The sequence below is a fragment of the Styela clava genome, chromosome 8, assembly GCF_964204865.1.
Source record: "Styela clava chromosome 8, kaStyClav1.hap1.2, whole genome shotgun sequence".
Classification (NCBI taxonomy): domain Eukaryota; kingdom Metazoa; phylum Chordata; class Ascidiacea; order Stolidobranchia; family Styelidae; genus Styela; species Styela clava.
In genome coordinates, this window is record NC_135257.1 from 1,515,342 (window position 1) to 1,534,442 (window position 19,101).

The 19,101-nt window shown below is 36.3% G+C and overlaps 1 protein-coding gene across 1 annotated transcript; it reads right to left on the bottom strand.

The window, feature by feature from the left end:
* Positions 1-4,193: 4,193 nt before the first annotated feature.
* LOC120346195 (sodium/potassium/calcium exchanger 4-like) lies at positions 4,194-17,993 on the bottom strand. Its single transcript, XM_039415873.2, has 14 exons — positions 17,169-17,993; positions 14,777-14,913; positions 14,031-14,214; positions 13,799-13,856; positions 11,953-12,152; positions 10,960-11,206; positions 10,813-10,871; positions 10,060-10,561; positions 8,099-8,190; positions 7,881-8,006; positions 7,153-7,306; positions 6,610-6,777; positions 5,750-5,865; positions 4,194-4,758 (listed from the first exon to the last, which is right to left on the bottom strand). The coding sequence occupies exons 1-14, from the start codon at positions 17,867-17,869 to the stop codon at positions 4,659-4,661; spliced, it is 2,844 nt and encodes a 947-aa protein (XP_039271807.2). The 5' UTR covers positions 17,870-17,993; the 3' UTR covers positions 4,194-4,658.
* Positions 17,994-19,101: the final 1,108 nt, after the last annotated feature.

The following is a 19,101-nucleotide window of genomic DNA, read 5'->3' on the forward strand; positions in this document are numbered from 1 at the left end:
GTAGCTTAATTTGTGATCCACGACAATAACAGAAAATACAGGTTGTGCGACTTATAATCGTGTTTGGTCGATAACGATACCTCGTTTCCATGGTATTCTGGTGTTCTGTAACAGGTATTCTGTTATCAAGGGAAATTGTTAAAATGCACTTCTTATCATATTCTTCACTTCTTATACACACATCGGTTTACTTATCTTGAAAATATGCTTTCCTAAATTAATGTTTATTTCCCTTTGATAGCAATACGGATGATGCCTCGTTTCCAGGGAAAGGAAAAAAAATTGGATATGACTCGGCGCCATATCGCCATACCGGAACGGATGACGATAACCTCGGCCAAAGATCTGCAATAGGGTATTCTTTGTCGCAAGTTTATCACCTAGTGAATTCAAACACACCCTGATTTTACATTCATTCATGTACATTTACCGCCTATCTTCGATTTATCCGTAAAACTGAGTTAAATTCTCTTACTACGGTAGAATATGAATGAGGGTCACGCTAATATACTCCTTAGTTTGTCATAACAACCTAAGATATTTGGAAGCCATGATACGTAGAACGCCTTTAAGCGCTATCATAGATAGGTAGGCACACTCAAGCGTGGAACATCTGTGGAGATATGAGAATCTAAGGTGTAACATCGACAGGTCCACTGAAACTTATATCTGCGGGAAGCTTTACACACAGCTAAGCTAATTTATCTGAATATCTGCAATGCACCATAGTTATTTTTTGCATAATTAGTAGGCTAAGACTAGGTAATGGAAAAGTCCTATAATATGCAACTGTTTTAGAGGATCTCTGTCGAACCTCTGGAACAGATCCATCGTTAGAAACCGGGTTAAGTCAGAAGGTAACTCTCACTGTACTTGATAAAACTATTGTGATTACTATTCATAAAATATCATCCTTATGCATAAGAGCAGGGCTTCCCAAACTAGAGGCCGCAAAGAGAACAACATCTTTACACAAATTACCATATCTATTGTTCTCTTTCAGACTCTTGAGTCAAAATACAATTAATAAAACTAGCGTAAAACAAAAATCTCACGATTCCAAGTGAATACATCATCATACAGTGTTTCCCCGAAAATAAGACTGTTTCTCAATTTTCTTCAGAAAAATAACACTAGGGCTTATTTTTGCGGAATGTCTTTTGTTTTCATTTTTTATTAAACAAATTAGAGAATTACGAGATTTTTAAATATACAAAGTATATGAAGAACAATTTTTTTTTTGCGCTATCGACTAAGTCTTATTTTGAGGGGAGGGCTAGGTCGCATTTTCAGGCTTGGTCTTATTTTCGCGGAAACACGCTAGAATCATCGCGCTTGCATAACAATGTCTATACCGATCGTAGGACCCGGTTTGCTCGCGTAACGATGATTTCATGATTGAATATTTAACATATTTCATTTATTCATTTGCTAAACCGAGTTTAAGCGAACATTTTTTTTACCTTTATAAATTAACGATGACAAAATTGTGTTTTATTTTAAAGGCAGTATTTTTTTCGTGTAGGTGCACCGTGAGATTTTTCTCTGATAATTTGGCGCCGCACGAACCGCTGCCTTGTGCTAAGTTTGATCATTGAGAGTGAGTAACAATGCCGGATAAGGACCGTGCCGTCGATGGCCAGACACCATAATTCATTGATATTGAGGCCTTCAAACAACAAACATTGCGCCACGGCTGGACTTGCTGCAAAACATTCGCACCCAGCACACTGAATATATAATTGAGTAATATTAATCTGAGTAAATGTGAATTTGTTTGCGTTATCGAGTAGGCCTACCAAAAGTTGATAATTAACTGTGTCAATAAAATATTTCGATTTAGGCATTTTAGCATTAGGCTTGTTTAATGCAATATTAATGTTCATTTTTTTAGCATTATTAATGTGAACACGGGCTGCGAAATGGTTTAATATATTGAAAGGGGCCGCGAGCTCAAAAGTTTGGAAAGCTCTGCATTAGAGATATACCGATATCCCCCTCATTGTCCATACCGGTATCGATCCGATATTGCTTATATTCCGATAATATACAATTACCATCTCGATTTCAAGGAACAGAAGAGATAAAATATTTGCCTGCGAATTATATTTACATTGATCATTATGTCAGCTTGAATGGGTATTTCAGAACATATGAAATTGACATTATATTTGTGATTCAAATACATGCATGACGTGTCATTAGAATCAATGCTAACAGTAACAGCTAACAGTACTTGAATCAATTGCACCGCAGATGGCTCTGCAACCCAGTACGTATGCAAAGTTGCGCCTCGGCACTTTTATTAAACAAATTAATGGTAGTTTTTGCAGAAATTTTGTTGCGCAAGGAATCGCGGTGTTTGATTTGCGTAATTTATAAAATTGTAGTTATAGGAAATTATATTTGGAACAACACATTTTTGAGACACCCGTCCGAATGTGCGCCACAAGTGGGTTGCAGTGGGACACTCGACAAGCGGTTTTCAAGACATTTTGATGACAAGATGTGTGTCGCTAGAGAATTTCATCGTCGCTGAATAAGAACTACATTTACACCTCTCTCCATTAGCCTCGCAACGCCAAGTGAATGTGTAGGTTTTTTACGGCTCAAAAGATGCAAAAGAAAATAAGTGGTCCAACCTGCGCCCATGCGTATTGTCGTCTGTAAAAATAGATGAAACGAATAGCTCTTCCTTCAGGGCTGCGTAATGCTCGTGAGTTTGTCCAGAATTTATGGCGCGAAGCATGTTAAAACACAGCGCTTTTCCAGGATATACCAGGACAAGAGAAACAAATTAGGATTTGGGATGAGTCCGAATTTATCTCGCATAAATTTGCTCGATGCGAAATCCCGAACCCTCTACTGCTAAATCTAGTGTGATACAGGGTGACTCCAAAAAATAGAACCCATGAATTTCTTAATTCTACAAAAAGGGAAGAAATTGGATAAATTTTATTTTGTTTCACCCGATCATATGTTTGTGTATGATTATTTCAGGAACCTCGGGCGCTTTGTACAAAAGTTATGCTCCCTTTAGCTAGAGTCTAGAATATGTTCCGCATTACCTTCTTGGCATTAGAGGCAGACTTGCATCCGTTGTGCGTAATTATCAGTCAATAATGTTAACTGGAATATGGCATGGCATCACGGCACGGGTAATCAACCATCGCACAATCGGTCCGACAAAAAAAAATACTACTCATTTTAGTAGACTTACTTACGTAAAAAGTATCAGTGGTTCGAGGCCAAAAATTAAAAAGCGAATACGTTGCGTGGTGGTGTACACACACACTGGCTGAGAGTTGGCCGAGCGTGTGATTTCAGGAAAAGCTGGTCAGCAGTGACGTCGAGGCACCTCACTCATCGTACTTGGAACCCTCCAAATTTTCATCTGTAGGGGTATTTGAAAGACGCTGTAAGGATTGGATAAATCCTCGTGCAATCGGTGAACTCATCTGCAATTGCAGCAAAATTCAGAGAAATCCCTATAGAGGAGTGCGTGCGAGTGATTGACAACTTGCGCAACTTATAAAATTTCCGGGGAAAAATGATGCAACATGGGAAATCGATATACGACAAAAAACTTATTATTTGTAATATTTTATGGTAACGAGTATCCTGCATTTTAGTTTTACAACAAGAATCTATTTCGAAGCTATTTAAACCACATATTACGGTAATGTTCGGTTCCTGGTTCGCAATAAAAAACAATTTGTGTCAAACAAAAGTGTTGATTTTGTGAAGACCACTGCTTATTTTACCACCCAGCAGGTCATTTGAAACAAATTCTAGAGGGGGCCTAACTTTTGTACAAAACGACTTCTGAAACTTTAGCAGACAGTCATGCACAAACAAAAGTTCGAGAGTAAAAAAAAATAAAGTTATTTAGGAAATCGAGTTCTGTTTTGGAGTCACCTTGTATATATATCACAAACAACCATATTCACACGCGTTTCAAACACGTGCAAGTTCTCACTAGACTGGGTTGAGGTTTGTTTCGTCAGCGTCTGTTCAATAAGACTCCGCACCCATGCTCCGTCTCGCTAGAAACTTTCGTGATATTTTCTGCATTTCAAAAAGAACAAGATTGGTTGAAAAGCTCGCATAATTCGGTAGTGAGCACGACATAATCCCCGATGCATAATTAGCAGTCCCATCAGTTTTACCTCCTCTTTTCAGACGAAACGCCATAAAATAGAACAAGATTTTTTTTACCAATATTAATTACAAAAAGAGAAAGAATATTGGAGTAGATACCCGGATACCCGGGTCAGTGACAGATGATAACATACGGTGTGCATTAGTACTTTATCCAACTTGTACGCAATTGAAGGATGTTCCCAACTCAACGCTCTGAACGCTAGACCAACTGCCCCGTTTGATCGTTACAAACTCCCTTAAGTTTCACACAAATTTTCAGCTCCAATGACAGCACTCGACTACAATTTGCTTGTCAATTCTTGGAGTTTTGAATGATTCGACGCCTCGTCCTGGGGTTCACAGGTTGAGAGCCAATTCTAATGACGCCAATACAATGTATTCAGTGAGACCCAAGACTTTCTAGTTCATCCAGTATATTATTGGCATATTTTGAAAGATCCAGCGGTGATACATCGGCTAATCGCACGTCTTGAGCGATTGACTCCATTGCGTCATCAGCAAAAGAAGGAATAGCATCTTTTCTCTTGTACAAATGCATATATCATAAATGCTATATACATCACAATAAAGAGAATTGTAACTTTTCTGTTCAATCTAAATATATAAGTTTATTTTAACTCTCGTTTTGTTAAAAAAATTAGTTTTACGTTTTTGTATAGTCTCGACGAGTATATATGCATTTCTTTGTCAGATGCTGACTACTCAGTTTATGGTTGGACTTACATGAATATACTACTCCAGCGGTTCCAAACCTTTTTTCAAGCGACCCAAATTAAAAAAAGGAAAATGTCGCGACTCAAGTATAAACGGCATGTAGTTCTTTTATAGCCGCAAAATTAAATTGTTAGTACAAACTATCGTTTTTACATAACATTTAATTCACCAGAATTTACTTCAAAGTGAGGAGGTCGCATTGTTTCCTATTAGCGAGTTTTCGAATTTGTAGCGTGACTTTGCTCGATCAAAATAGAGTTTTTACACTGTGATAATTCCCACATATACTATTGAGCAACTCTTCAATACCAAATGGAGATCAAATACAAAAAAATTCAATATAAATTGAGTGGTGAACTTTTGAAAAACAAGCGACCCATTGGTTGGAAAACACTGTACTATACAGTGTTGAACTGTACGTAATGATATTTCAAAAAAAAAATTACCATCAGTTGTTTTTGTTCAAAAAATTAATGCACCAAATAAATAGGCATTACAATGAATCCATCTGTGCACTTTCCGTTGCTGGATATAGTGCAACAAAACACGCAGGCATTCGTCATTAAACTCTAGGTACTCCCTTATATAGGTTAGGGTCAGGCCATAATTCAATTCTGATTTTCCTTATTTTAGTTTTATTACTAGTTCGGGGACTGTCTGTTTTAGCCAAGTGAATATACCCTCTACCTACAGGCTTCCGTCCCTTTACACAACTTGATGTAAAGTAGGCGAACAAAATTAGTTACCTTCATATTAGTACACATATATACTTGGAGAGCGCCAAACTTTCCAATTATGGTCATTGTCGAAGAAAGGATAAGCTATGCCTTTTTTAATGTATTGTATTGTACAGTAATAGAAACAAACTTACTTGAACCGAACAAACATAAAAACTGCAACGGCGACCAGTAAAACTAATAACAATATAAGTCCAAATTTAACATGAGGAACAATCTTGAATGGAAGTGGTAAACTTTCGAACAGGCACTAGAAATGAGAATATTTGGTTACGATAGTTAAATTATAACTCCTAGCCTAAAATCCTCAATCATTGTGCAGTAAGATAATCAATAAACGCAGATTCTCCCCATGTATGATTAGATAATTTATTTGAAAGTTTGCCTGGTTGAGTACGATAATATATTACATCAGCCGCAATCTTTGTGATTTTAGATTTTTTTCATTCGAATGTTCATTTTTCGAATTGAATCAACTCTGCATATATTTTGATTTATAATTTATCGATCTCGATCGGTAAGTATGTTGATACGTATTTGTTTATTTGTTTGCACTTTCGTATGTTACACGATATCTTCGAAAGCGAGGTTAATCTGCTCCAAATTTTGCATGTGCATTCATGACATCTCGGACCAGAAACCTATTGATTTTGGATGAATTATGTCGTATAATTAGCGAGTTAATAATTAATTAGGGATGATCGCTATTGAGTCAAGTGCCAAGGAATCGAAACCGCAGTTTCTGTTTGGGGGGATCCCCTTACTTTCGTCGCTGCGAACGATTGTGTGCGTACCAATGCCCTGTTTGCGATTGCGAGAATAACTCATGTGAAATCGTAATCCGTAAAAATTGTCGAGTAAAATATTAAACATGCGGGAGATCGATAAGTCAGGCTTTTAATGAAAATCGAATTGTTATTTGAAATAATTTATTGAAAGTTGTTACTAAATATACCTATTTATCAAACTTAATAATTTATGGCAGTTTACTTACCATTTGTAATGGTGATAACAAACTGACTGGACTTGATGTTACTAGACTTGTGATGAAGAATGGTAACCCCAATCCAAGGTTTATGTCGAATACATTTGAACCAAGTGCATTTGATACAGCCATATCTCCAAAACCTTCTTTTGCAACAAGGACTGAACTAATGGCATCCTGAATATAAATAAGATTAACAGTGACAAAGAAAAATGGCTTGAAACCTCCACTGCAGCATTTGAGAAGATTGGATTCACGACTTATTACACATTTCGGCCTTCAATGCACCTGGTATTGACACACTTATAGTAATAGGAGTACAAGGTATTATTCGTAGGTTTAGGACAGGTAAAAATTTGAACCAAAGCCAAAAATATTTACAACCAAGTATAAACGCCTGTATCATCAAACAGAAGATAAGACCCCACTTCAAACTGCACAGCCCTAGCAATGACTTAAGTAGTCATATCAGATGCCTATTTAATATCTAGTCCACTGGGTGGTGTATATCCTCTGATAAATTCGAACCAACTCTAACAGAAAAGAACTTACCGGCACACTCGTTCCAACAGCTACCACGACAAGACCCATTGTATAAGTATCAATACCGAGTAAGCAACCAATCTTTTCAACTAGTTCAATCATGATCCAACTGACAAGAGCAATCCAAGCAATACATAGAAAAAATGAGGCAAGGTACCATTTTCTAAACAATAAAAGGTCAATTATTAAGAGATCTTAATAGCAAATCAATACCAAAAAATATCCAAAAAGCGGGGGTGTTGTGCCTTGGCCTGCCCAACCTTCTTGCAACAAAAGCCTGTGACTGTTAATGAATTAGCTTCTTATTTTTTCTATTTATCATTTTTTTTTCGCTAAATATTTTATTTTTTTAAAGTATTTTAATCAGTATTTTTCCTTTCGTGGTAGCTCACGTCGACATTCGAGATGGAACTCGAAAACACGAGTACACGATGGACTTTTTATTTCTAGAGTAACTGAATGTAATGGGTACTACGCTATAGTGTATTCTTTGTGAACTTCCTATCCATTCTTAAACTGATTTCACGTGATAAAATGAACAGTTCAGAAAGCAAACATAATCAAAAATTCCCAAATTTATATTTTGGTTGGGATATTCCTTGGCGACCATTTTAGGAATCAATCAGTTGCCAGAACTTGTACTGGGATCCGAGAACCATTAACATCAACACTTATCTTAAATTTAGATTGTTGTATTTTACTCCTGCCGTCACTATGGCTAAATTTAGACGTATTACCTTTTCTGCGGAGTATCGCACTTGGGAACTGTCCACGTGAAAGCACACACCCATGGAAATGATAAAATGTAAACGACGTACATAAGAACATATTTGGAACCGGGAATGCATCGACTTGAATTTGGTCTGTAACAGATAATTTATATGATAAAGACTTATCGTCAAGTCGGAGCTGGCTTGGAAAACCGAGAAAATAGAAAAATGAATGTATTTCTCACTTCTCCGGTGGTGGATTTTTAACAGCAGGCAAGCAAGGGAGAATAACAATTGTTGGTACCCCGTCATCTTCTCCTGCCGCTTCTTTTCCCATCTGGATATATGCAAGAACACTAGAGTAAAATCATTGCAAACGAAGTTTTAAAGTAAACAGCTAGGGGAAATAATTCATATAATCATCTATTACATTTCAGCTTATTATGGGTATCCAGGAACCATAAAAATGAAATAGTCGATACGGTCATACGACGAGCGCTATAACCGCACAGTATTGTGGTAAGAATTTGTACGGCCAGACCGGATGTTTAAATTCGATGCATTTTCCCTCTATCTCCGTCAAAACTTATAGATCGGGCCAATTCATAACTAAACAAATATTTGCAGTATCCACAATTATGATTTTTTGTTTAACGTTTCAAGTCACTCAGCCAGTTAATAATCAAAATTTGGGACAAATAAATGTGCGAGCGTACAGCTCATAAAAAATTATTAATCGCGTCCGGCAGCGCAATCACTAGATGACAAATTTTTCTTGGCTTGGGTGGAGTCTTTTGGAAAAAGGGTATATGAATATATATATTGTTTATGCGTCATCACGGGGTTGGGTTTATATTGCGATGAAGCTGTACCATGCGTCACAGACACTGTGTAATGAATATAAAGCGTTAAGTTTTCTGTTGAAAACATAAAATATTAATATGTTAGAAAATCAAATTGTTAAACATTGCGGTGAGCAAGTATCTGCTGCTGTTAAACGCTAAAATAAATGAAATCTACTATGGCAATCATTTTAGTTTCTGTTTGCATGTTCAATAGTCCACACCTACAACAATACACGATTCAATAGTCCACACCTACAACAATACACGATTGTCTCATTTGAAGACACATTTCGCAAGCTTATCAAATACTGTAAATTTCCAGCCTAGAAAAACAAACACATAAAAAATTACTTTTCTCAAATGTTTGTTTTCCGGAAATAGAACTAGTATTTTTGGCTATACGTATGGATATTATATTCGTGTGTATCGTTTTCGTCAATGTTGGTATAACGTGAATGTCAACGAACTTGACTACTGGCGTATTTCTTTTCGTCTTTATTTCATGCGAGTTTGGATTCAATGTAGAATTGACCCCAATTTGAACCCAGAAATATAAGATTGATCCAGATTGATTTAATATTGGATCGAAATGGAACGAAAATCTGGCTATACGTATGGATATTATATTCGTGTGTATCATTTTCGTCAATGTTGGTATAACGTGAATGTCAACGAACTTGACTACTGGCGTATTTCTTTTCGTCTTTATTTCATGCGAGTTTGGATTCAATGTAGAATTGACCCCAATTTGAACCCAGAAATATAAGATTGATCCAGATTGATTTAATATTGGATCGAAATGGAACGAAAATCTGAAATAACTTCAATAATGAAATAAATTCTGCTTAATTTTTAGCAATCACTCACATTCTTTTTGATAATCCCCAGTTAATAGCGGCAGTTTTGCCAGTTTCATGCAGAATAACACACAAGTAATACTTTTTTAACTACACATTGTCTATCTATGAGTAACCATAATGATATTGAATACATTGTTCAGCGACGGCGGTAGCTCAAGTAACATCGGATAATTCAAATAGCAAATTTAATTTACATTATTCACATGCTCGAAAGGGTATTGGAAATATACGATACGATTCTTGGAAATGTGATATATACGGTACATACATTAATTATTAAAAGCTTGAAAAAGTTAAACACGTTTTAAGGTGGAAGATCAATCTTATATCAGCTTTGAGAAACCACTTCGTCGCTGGTTATCTCTGATATGCAATACTGATTATCTTAGATGTGATTCATTCTGTATGGCCTATCATAGCTGTTCAGAATTTAAGATTTCTTGTCAAGCTTTGAATATGCAAGTAGAGTTAACGGGGTGTATATATAAAACAAGTGGTTACCTCTACTGGCCCGCCTACGTCGATACTTCCTGCCGTTTCATGAAAAGTTTCGGATACAATTTTAACGTCCTCGTTTTCACAGTTGCACTCGGAATTGCTAACATTGTTGGAACCGTTTACATTTTTTTTGACTGTAGACTTTGAATCAAGCGTCAGGTTTAGGGTCACGAGAGAATCGGAACGCTGTCTGGAATCACAATCTGTGGCCGATAGATTTGGCAAGTATGTATTCTTTTCTTCGACAACTCTCACGTCATTGGCGATATTCCGAGATTCATTATTTTGAAATTGGCTTCTTCCATTTATAACTGTGACGCTTTCCTTCACCGATGTACAGGATGGACAACGAGATACAGGCCTAGATATACGAGGACTTCCATACGTCACGCATCCCATGTTACAAGGTTGAGACGACACGTGTATGACGCACGATGTGCATGTGCTAGGCTGTGGTGACGCACCTCCTCCGTTGTTACTGCCACATATACATATACCGGAATCACTGTTATATGTCAAATATAAAAAAGTCATACCATACAAAATAAAAGTGAAAGGTGTAGTACAACGATTCTACATTCTCAATGCTCAACTGTGTAAAAACACGAGAAATGGTACCGGCAATTTATGGTCTTGTCACGTGACAAACCTCACCGTTGGTTACTATAATATTTCATCAAAAATGGGATAATACACTCGAGTTGACTATCCTTCAACACGAAAAGAAGTTTGATTCCAAAATAGAAAAACACTTACTTGGCACTTTTAGATTCAACTGACTCTGCTCTCGACTCTGGAGTTCGAATTTCCGGAGTCTGTGAAGAAAATTAATGAAAATAGTATGACGAGTTCTTAAGACATGCAAAACTTCACTGCATGTTGAAAAAAATAAGAATGTAATACCGGTGTCGAGAGTGAGGTGGGCGGAGGCGCTGTGGGAATAGTAGATTCTTTCTGTGACACCATTTTTTCAGGTGGTGACATATCCACTGGTGCTGTTGCCACTACTTCCGGCCCCACTGCCGCCTTCGAAACTGGTTTCGGAGATGGAGATCGTGTGGGTGGAGGATCAGGAGTTTTTGGACAAGTTTCTTTTATCTCTAATGACTTATCAGAGTCTTCAGGTCCGACCCGACTTTCGAAACATGAACTGAATTGAAACAAAAACTGTGTCAAGTTGAAGCTAAAAATGTGCCCAAACTCCATCTGAAACGTTCCAAAAAGTATTGCGTTTTGATGGTAACCAATATTATTTTGTATGTAGCTTTGATCGACGTAATTAGTTGTTTGCTACAAAATATGTAACTGGAGTTTCGTTTAGTTCGAGTAGATTATCAATTTGAGCGAAATTTGACGTACAATCTTCAAAATATATAGAGACATCGCAGCATTCCATTATTCAATAAAACACTTCCAGATCAAAGTTGTGAGTGTGCTCGATTTTTGGTAAAATGAAAGCGATGCCAAAACGAAAATACAATCCTAGGACACAAAAAAATAGTTGTTCCAGGCCCAGAAGCCAATAGGCTGAAATATCCCAGTCCATTTATTCTCACAGCGGGCGATATTGCCCCCCTATGGGCGAAAATCCCTCTCAAGTCAGAATTATCGCAAAACCTGTTTTCTTTGTTCCAACGGAGCACATTCATCTCACTTCCGCCTCGGTCGGAAGAAGAGAACGACAGAGGTCGACTTTGGTTTTAACAAGCTGTTTCTCCAAACCAAAGCATAATCTAATCTGGTTATCAACCAATTTGGCTGAGTATGATTCAATACCTCACTTACTCACAATACTCACAAAAAAGTAGGATGGCGTACGTTAACTATATTTCTGCAAATTTAGTTTGTCGTTATCAGCAGCTCAGCTTAATTACGAATAGTCATAGTATATCTCACCAACAATTCCATTTTCCCATGCAATCCATAAGTCGAGCGTTAAACTTCATGACAACAATATATAAAGCGTATAATACGAGCAGCATGAGTGATTCCCAGTATGTAAATTGAGTATCAAGTGAAAACACGATGAAGGCAACAATCGACATTGCGTAAAAGATTGAATCTCGAACAAATGGTCGCCAGTCGAGACACAGTACCTGAATCGTGTAGAATTGTTTGTTAAAAATGTTCGCAAGTCCTAGAGACAAGCGGTGACAAGGATTAGAGACAAGTCCTATTGGTGATTCCCTGATTTGATTGTAATTTCTACGAAGCAATAAATTTATTCTCTTCGGAAAAGATGCAAAGCGATCAAACTATTTTAACCCACCCGGTGAATTACTTTATAATGCAAATGCACTAAATTTGTCCACTTAGTGCTTTAGCATGATACTTTTATGCTCACGCGACGTCGTCCAAATTTCCCCATCTTTCTTACTTTCTGTGGTCTGATGTGCCCATTAAAATGTGATGGGAATGTTTCAAGCATTGCGTTTGTTTGAAACTTCGAGAATTTGAAAATATTCATATTTCAAACAGCAAATCATATTGTACAGAAATCACGTATATGTTCTTATTATGCCATAAAAACTTAACTCAACACATGAATGCACGTGACTGGCAATATTAAAATAGTATTATATATGAATAATAATCCAAAAGGGCGAAGACGACTTGACAATAGCGTAAACAACGGATCGATTATTCAACAGTTTGAATGATTGTTATTTTTTGACGCCAAAATGTTATTATCATTACCTTGGTTACTATGCTAAAAAATATATATCATTGAATGGAAAATTGAATTTTTTTTATATATTATTACAACACGAATGTGTGTTCACGCATATAGTGTTAACAAAAACCAGTAATAGTACTGTCGTGCATTAATAATTGTCCATAGAAATGGGGATTTCTTTCAGATGGAATAAGATGTGCTACAAAAAAAGCTTGGAGAATCACTCTTCCGTGTAGCTGGTGGTATACAATGCAAGGTTTTGTGCAAGCGTTAATTGATTAAATATTACGATGCGAATGCCAAACAACGAGTTGTAGGACATAAAACTACAGAGCAAACACAATCAAAACAAAGTGCATGCTTGTATTTTTAATATAAATTTGAATAATAATGAATAAGTCTAAAGAAGGACTACAAATCGGAATGCGTGGCATACCAGACCCTATACTATAAAAAGTGAAAGTTCACTATGTCAAATTTATGCATTAATTAATATATCGATATATGTATTGTAATTTATTGTAATTTATTGTAATCCAGCTATACATATGACCGCTACCGAAAGCTTATTTTCCTAATATTTGATCAACAATTGTTAAGCAAGATTACAATAAAAATCAATCCGAAAAATCCGTCAAAACCATACGGGATTACGTGGATTATCACAAATCCGTCATCTGTTAGCAATATTTCCGATGGATGAATAAGCAGCGGTGAGATTCGAATTTTTTGTATTGACTCACTATAACTGATTCTCCTATTTCATGAAATATATGTGTGTCACTACGTAAGCTGCATCAACATGACCAGCGTAATATTAATCTAATATATAAGTTTTGAAACGTCAAATATAACGATAGTCGTCAGCTGTGGTGCGCCGTGCACGTAAGCGTTTTTCATCTAAAAAACGCTTGGTTTGAATTTGAACGCAATTGAAGTAAAGCTTTTTACGAAAAAATTACAAATGAACCGATACAACACAACACATATTTTCACCAAACTCATTTAACAGGGTGTAAAAGCAAAAAAAATACAAAAATGAAATAATAGTTTCACGTTGACTACCTTTCCTGCTAAAGCGGCCGTCAGAGCAATGATGATCAATAAATTAAAGACAGCGGACCTACAAAATAAGAAGTATCATGTTTGAATAAAGTAACATTCATTATACCTAAGCCCCCAGAGTTATAAGTGACGTGAATACAAAACTTATAAGGTGGAAAAAAGAGTTCTGTCTACTACTCAATGAGAAACTCAGAATCTAAAGTTTACTGTGGACTATATCATTTCGACTCACCCAACGATTGTGCCGACTCCTACGTCACTTCCAGCACCAGCACCAGCAATTGAAATAAATAGTTCAGGAGCCGACGATCCGGCAGCCATAAACGTGGCACCTGCCACATCCTCGCTAAGATTGAGACGCTGAGATATTGCCTCGAGAGAAGCGATGAAAAAATCGTCACAAATAATCGCGAGACCTCAATTTAAAATATAAAAAGGAAAATAAAGACTGCAACCGTAATCACATCTTTATGTTACGACATACCTAATCCTTCTTGGTTGTTTCAATGTGAAAATGGGAAGTTTTGGGTAAATTTACCATTTGTTGAATTTACTCAAATTTGAATCAAGATATATAACAAAAGAGCAAAATCGTAACGTTCTACAATTTGCACACTGTCGAGGTCAGCTATAGTCACGTACAGGACGAGCCAGAATTGATTATACCATCAGTGCTCGGTCATTCGAAAACTAGTTAACTTACGCACAAACGGAACAACTTAGTTGATATGCGGAAAGCAATCAAATTGAAAGCCTCAAAATTTACCTGGATGATTCCTGACCTCAAGGGTGTACACTTGTCTGCACTTCTCGAATGCATTGATATAGCGTAGACACAAAATCACAAAATGACTAATGTTACTTGGCGACTTTGTGCAAAATAAGTTGTGGTGAGATTTGTCAAAACCTTAAGTCGGGCCATATAACATCCATAGAAAAGTAAGCGTCAACTGAATGGCAATTTTTCTGAAGACTTACCAATGAAAAGAAACAAAATGATTATGATGTAGAGCAAGACCCACAACGCTGGTACTCCGCTTGTTATTTCTCCTGCACATCGGTTATGATGTCCATCTTCTGATGTCTCATTTCCGATATGATTAGTCGTCTTATTCCTAGAAATAATTTTTAAATCAATTGTACCAATAAAAAGGGAAGATCTGAAAAACAGACCGATAGAATCGATTACTAGAATCGATACTACCAATTTCGAACAATAATGGTGGATATTGCTAGTTTTACGACATTTCTGAACAAAAGTTTCCGAAATGTGATTTATTTTGAGGTATATCTCATTATCATTTATGAAGAACCCAACCAACAATCTGACCTAAATTCAACTTTCGTTGAGATATGTTTAATGAACGATTTCTTAAAAAATAAATGCATGCTCACTTTCCGAAAGTTAATTGAAACACAGGAATGGATCATGCTTGACTTTGCATTGGCTCAATAAACATGACTTGTCCAATTATAAATAGTCATGATTTAAACACTAAACAATAAAGCGCATAGCTGTTTACTGTTCTTTTTTACTTTCTATAACCAAGATGCGAACTCCAAATTCTTGTGTGTTTTGCACGAGGATATTGTAATCAAAAATGCAGCTACATGGCGCTTACGCATCAATCGATAACTAGCTATTCTCAGTCAAAACAAAGATTCACATCAATTTTACATTAGTTTTCCATCGCCCCTGCTCACAATGAGTCTGTTCCAGTTTTTCGAGCCAAGATGTTTGAGTATCTTTGAAAGTTCCACACTAATCAAAAATAGTTGCAGAGCATCAGAGGCTTTTGCTTTTGCGCTGATACCCTCGAAACCAGTTAATCACCTTCGACGTGCCGCTAACAATAAATGGACAATTCAGCGCTACATTCTAAATCAGTAACGTAAACGCAAATCAACTGGAATGCGAGTGGGTAATATGTTGTGTGAATACTTTTACTTTTATGTGTAAAGTTCAGTAAATGCACAACATTTAACAAAATGTTTCGGTGTTTCGACGTCAAGTTGTTCAATGCCATATATGGCAAGGATAAAACGACTTTGGGGAACGTAAATAATTAATTTTTTCAAGAGTGAGGTGCATTATAACGGGAGTGATTTTGAAATTGAAATTTCACCATCCAACAAATATGACAATATCATTTTAATCGCGAGAACAGCTGCTAATGCGATGTTGTGACATATTTACTCTGAACAAGGATCCAGCAAGAAATCAATGAAAACCCGTGGGATTGTGGTTGGACCCGATATCTCTACAAGAGATGCAACATAATTTGATCCAATATTGAGAATATTTTGGTACGCGTCAATGGTTGTAGAGTTACGTTATTCACAAAAACTGTACGTAAATGAAGAATTGGTAATTGGAATATATATTTTTGTGTATCAAGAGTATTAATTATTATTATAGTATTTGCATTCTTGGATACCAAATATGAAAAATATTTCAGGTCCTAACGGTGGTAAGTTCCATTATTTAGAATGTTAAGTCATATGATATTGCGCAAGAAAACTTTGAGAAAAAGACCGGGTCAAATATGTCGTGAGGTCACTCAACATTCTAAACCAAGGTACTTTTGAGAACATAGTCAAAAGACCGTCGAGATGAATAATTAAATAAAAACAAAATGTTGCCAAACTAGTTTACCGCCAACCGATTTTGAATTATTAAAAAGTGCCATCCGCAAAGCTCTTGTACGATTACCTCCGTTTTAATGCAATATTCAGTTAGGGATGTTTTTTAAATCTATTTCATACCGGAACAATTTTTTTGTTTGTTTTATTGCAGAACCGAGCAATGTTTTGTTGAATCAAAATTTATATCAGCTTCATACATACACTTTAAAGTGGAAACACTATAAATTCAATTAAAAATGAAAATCAGTTTAATCGGATAAACCATCAAATATTTTTGTCGTACAAGCCCATAGTCGAGTTGTACTACGCATTGCGCATCACGCTGTTGGCAAAAAAAGGAACCCAACTGTATAGGCGCTTTCTCGAACATAAATAATAAATAAGGTTATCTTAATAGCAATTCATTTTAAATTTCCCGATAAAACTTCAAAATGAATCGATGATTTGAATACCTCCATAGATATGTTACATCTCAATGCTGCAAAGATTTGTCAATATTTTTAGTATAATAAACATTCAAGCTAGTATATAGTTATATATATATATATTCATAAATATTTATGTTCATAACAGGAGGATAATTGAATAATATTAATTACATTTTTGAAATATTAAGCAATGCAATAAAGGCCTCCGGGCCAGGTCATATTTTGGAAAGGCACCGGGACCAAGACAGATTACAATTCTTTCGCTAACTTTGAATAAATTCACACCATCTACTTACTTTTCCGAATCCAACGCATCTTCGCAAACTTGCAGTGCGTTCATATATATGATATCCATTTCTGATTGGTCATCGGAAGTTGGTTCATTTGATACACCAGGTCGATGTTCTTGACCATGATCTGATTCGGGATTAATTTCCGTAGCAAGAGTTCTCACCTCGACTTCGGCCTGGTCGATAGCGTCGTTTTCAATTTGATTATTTCTAACGACGGTGACGGTTTTCAGCTCAGCATCGGAGGATGCTGAACGGTGCCTTCGATACTCGCCATAATGTTGTTCAGTCTGCGAATAAAAATCCCTCCGCCGTCGAATTAACCTTGCCTCTTCGATCGGAACATTCGGTCTGAATGTGTCTTCTGTCAACAAACGTCTACCATTCTGTTGTTCAGACCTTTTAGGCTCAACTAATTCATCGATTTTGCTTTTAGGGTAATATATAATATCCTCATAATCTACAAATTCCACCACACGCCTGTAATATATCTTATTCATAATCTGTCCGGCAGTTAAATTTAAATCGACGACTTTCGGCGCGGACATTGTCCAGCGAAAGACCAATACGACCGCGACCATGAACACGAGGGTAAAAATCACCACCATTATCCTTGTCAATAGATTTCTGTTTGTTTCGTTTTGCTGAAAATGAAATGCAGAATACTTGTACAGAGTTGAAATCCCACGATTTCTATTCCACGGCATTTTCGTCTTCAAAATTCGTCTTCAAGCGGTAAAAGCCAATTGATATCACACATACATGCAGTATTGCTATTGCGATACTATATTAAATTCGTCTATATACTGCAAGCTGTAAATGCATATTGAATATTTTATAAAGCTACCTCAGCTCAGTAACACGACGCTAAAGAAAAGAAACTCCAAGACACCAAGAAATGAGAAATCGCGAATGGAGGAGACAAGCGATCGTTTTCAGAAAGGCGATGTAAACACATGCCAATAACAATTGACGAAAGGAGATTAGTTTATAATCAACGTTGCTTGTAGATTAACCATGCGCTATTTCCACTTACAACTTCAAAACACGATACAACAGAAAACAAAACTTCAAGCCACCAAGCGATGAAAAATCGCGAATGGAGAAGACAAACGATGGTTTTCTGACTGGCGATGTGAACACATGCCAATAACAATTGGCGAAAGGAGATTAGTTTATAATCAACGTTGCTTGTAGATTAACCATGCGCTATTTCCACTTACAACTTCATAAATAGTCCCCAATCAATTTGGCTCAAGTATGATACGATGATTTAGTTCCACACTAAATCTACGTAATAACAAGAAAGCGGCATATTGATAACAGAAAGAGATTAATTTCACAACTACTCGTGTTAATAAAATAATACAATCGGCTGCTAGATGAATAACTAATAATTCCTAATCTTATAATCGTACATTTAAGCCACAGAGCTATCGATTATACCCCAATACTTTAAGTATTAGTAATCAGGAGTTATATTTGCAACAATAATGAATACAATGCTAAGCTTACACTTTACTAGTAACTCATTACCAGTACCTTAGGATATATTCGATGGTATCATTTTCAACACAGAAATAATTTATAACGACGATACTGTCACGCAGTTCGATATATATCCAACAATAAAGACTATGTGTTTAAATACAGGTTTCAGTGAGACAAAACGTTTCGGAATAATTTCGCATTACATGAATGGATAAGATCATTGCGACACAGGCTGACATAAGCAGATGGGAGTTTCCAAGATTTGTAAAAAATCAAAAAGTCTCAAAACAAGCAATTGGTAAAACATGTCCACCGTAATTATTTTTTATACGACGATTATTCAGTCTTTTCGCTCCGAGCAATGTTCTGTACAAACAGCTGATATCTAACGATATGTAGAGAGAGAGTCATCATCATTTGGAAGTCACAAAGACTTTCCGGTTTGGTA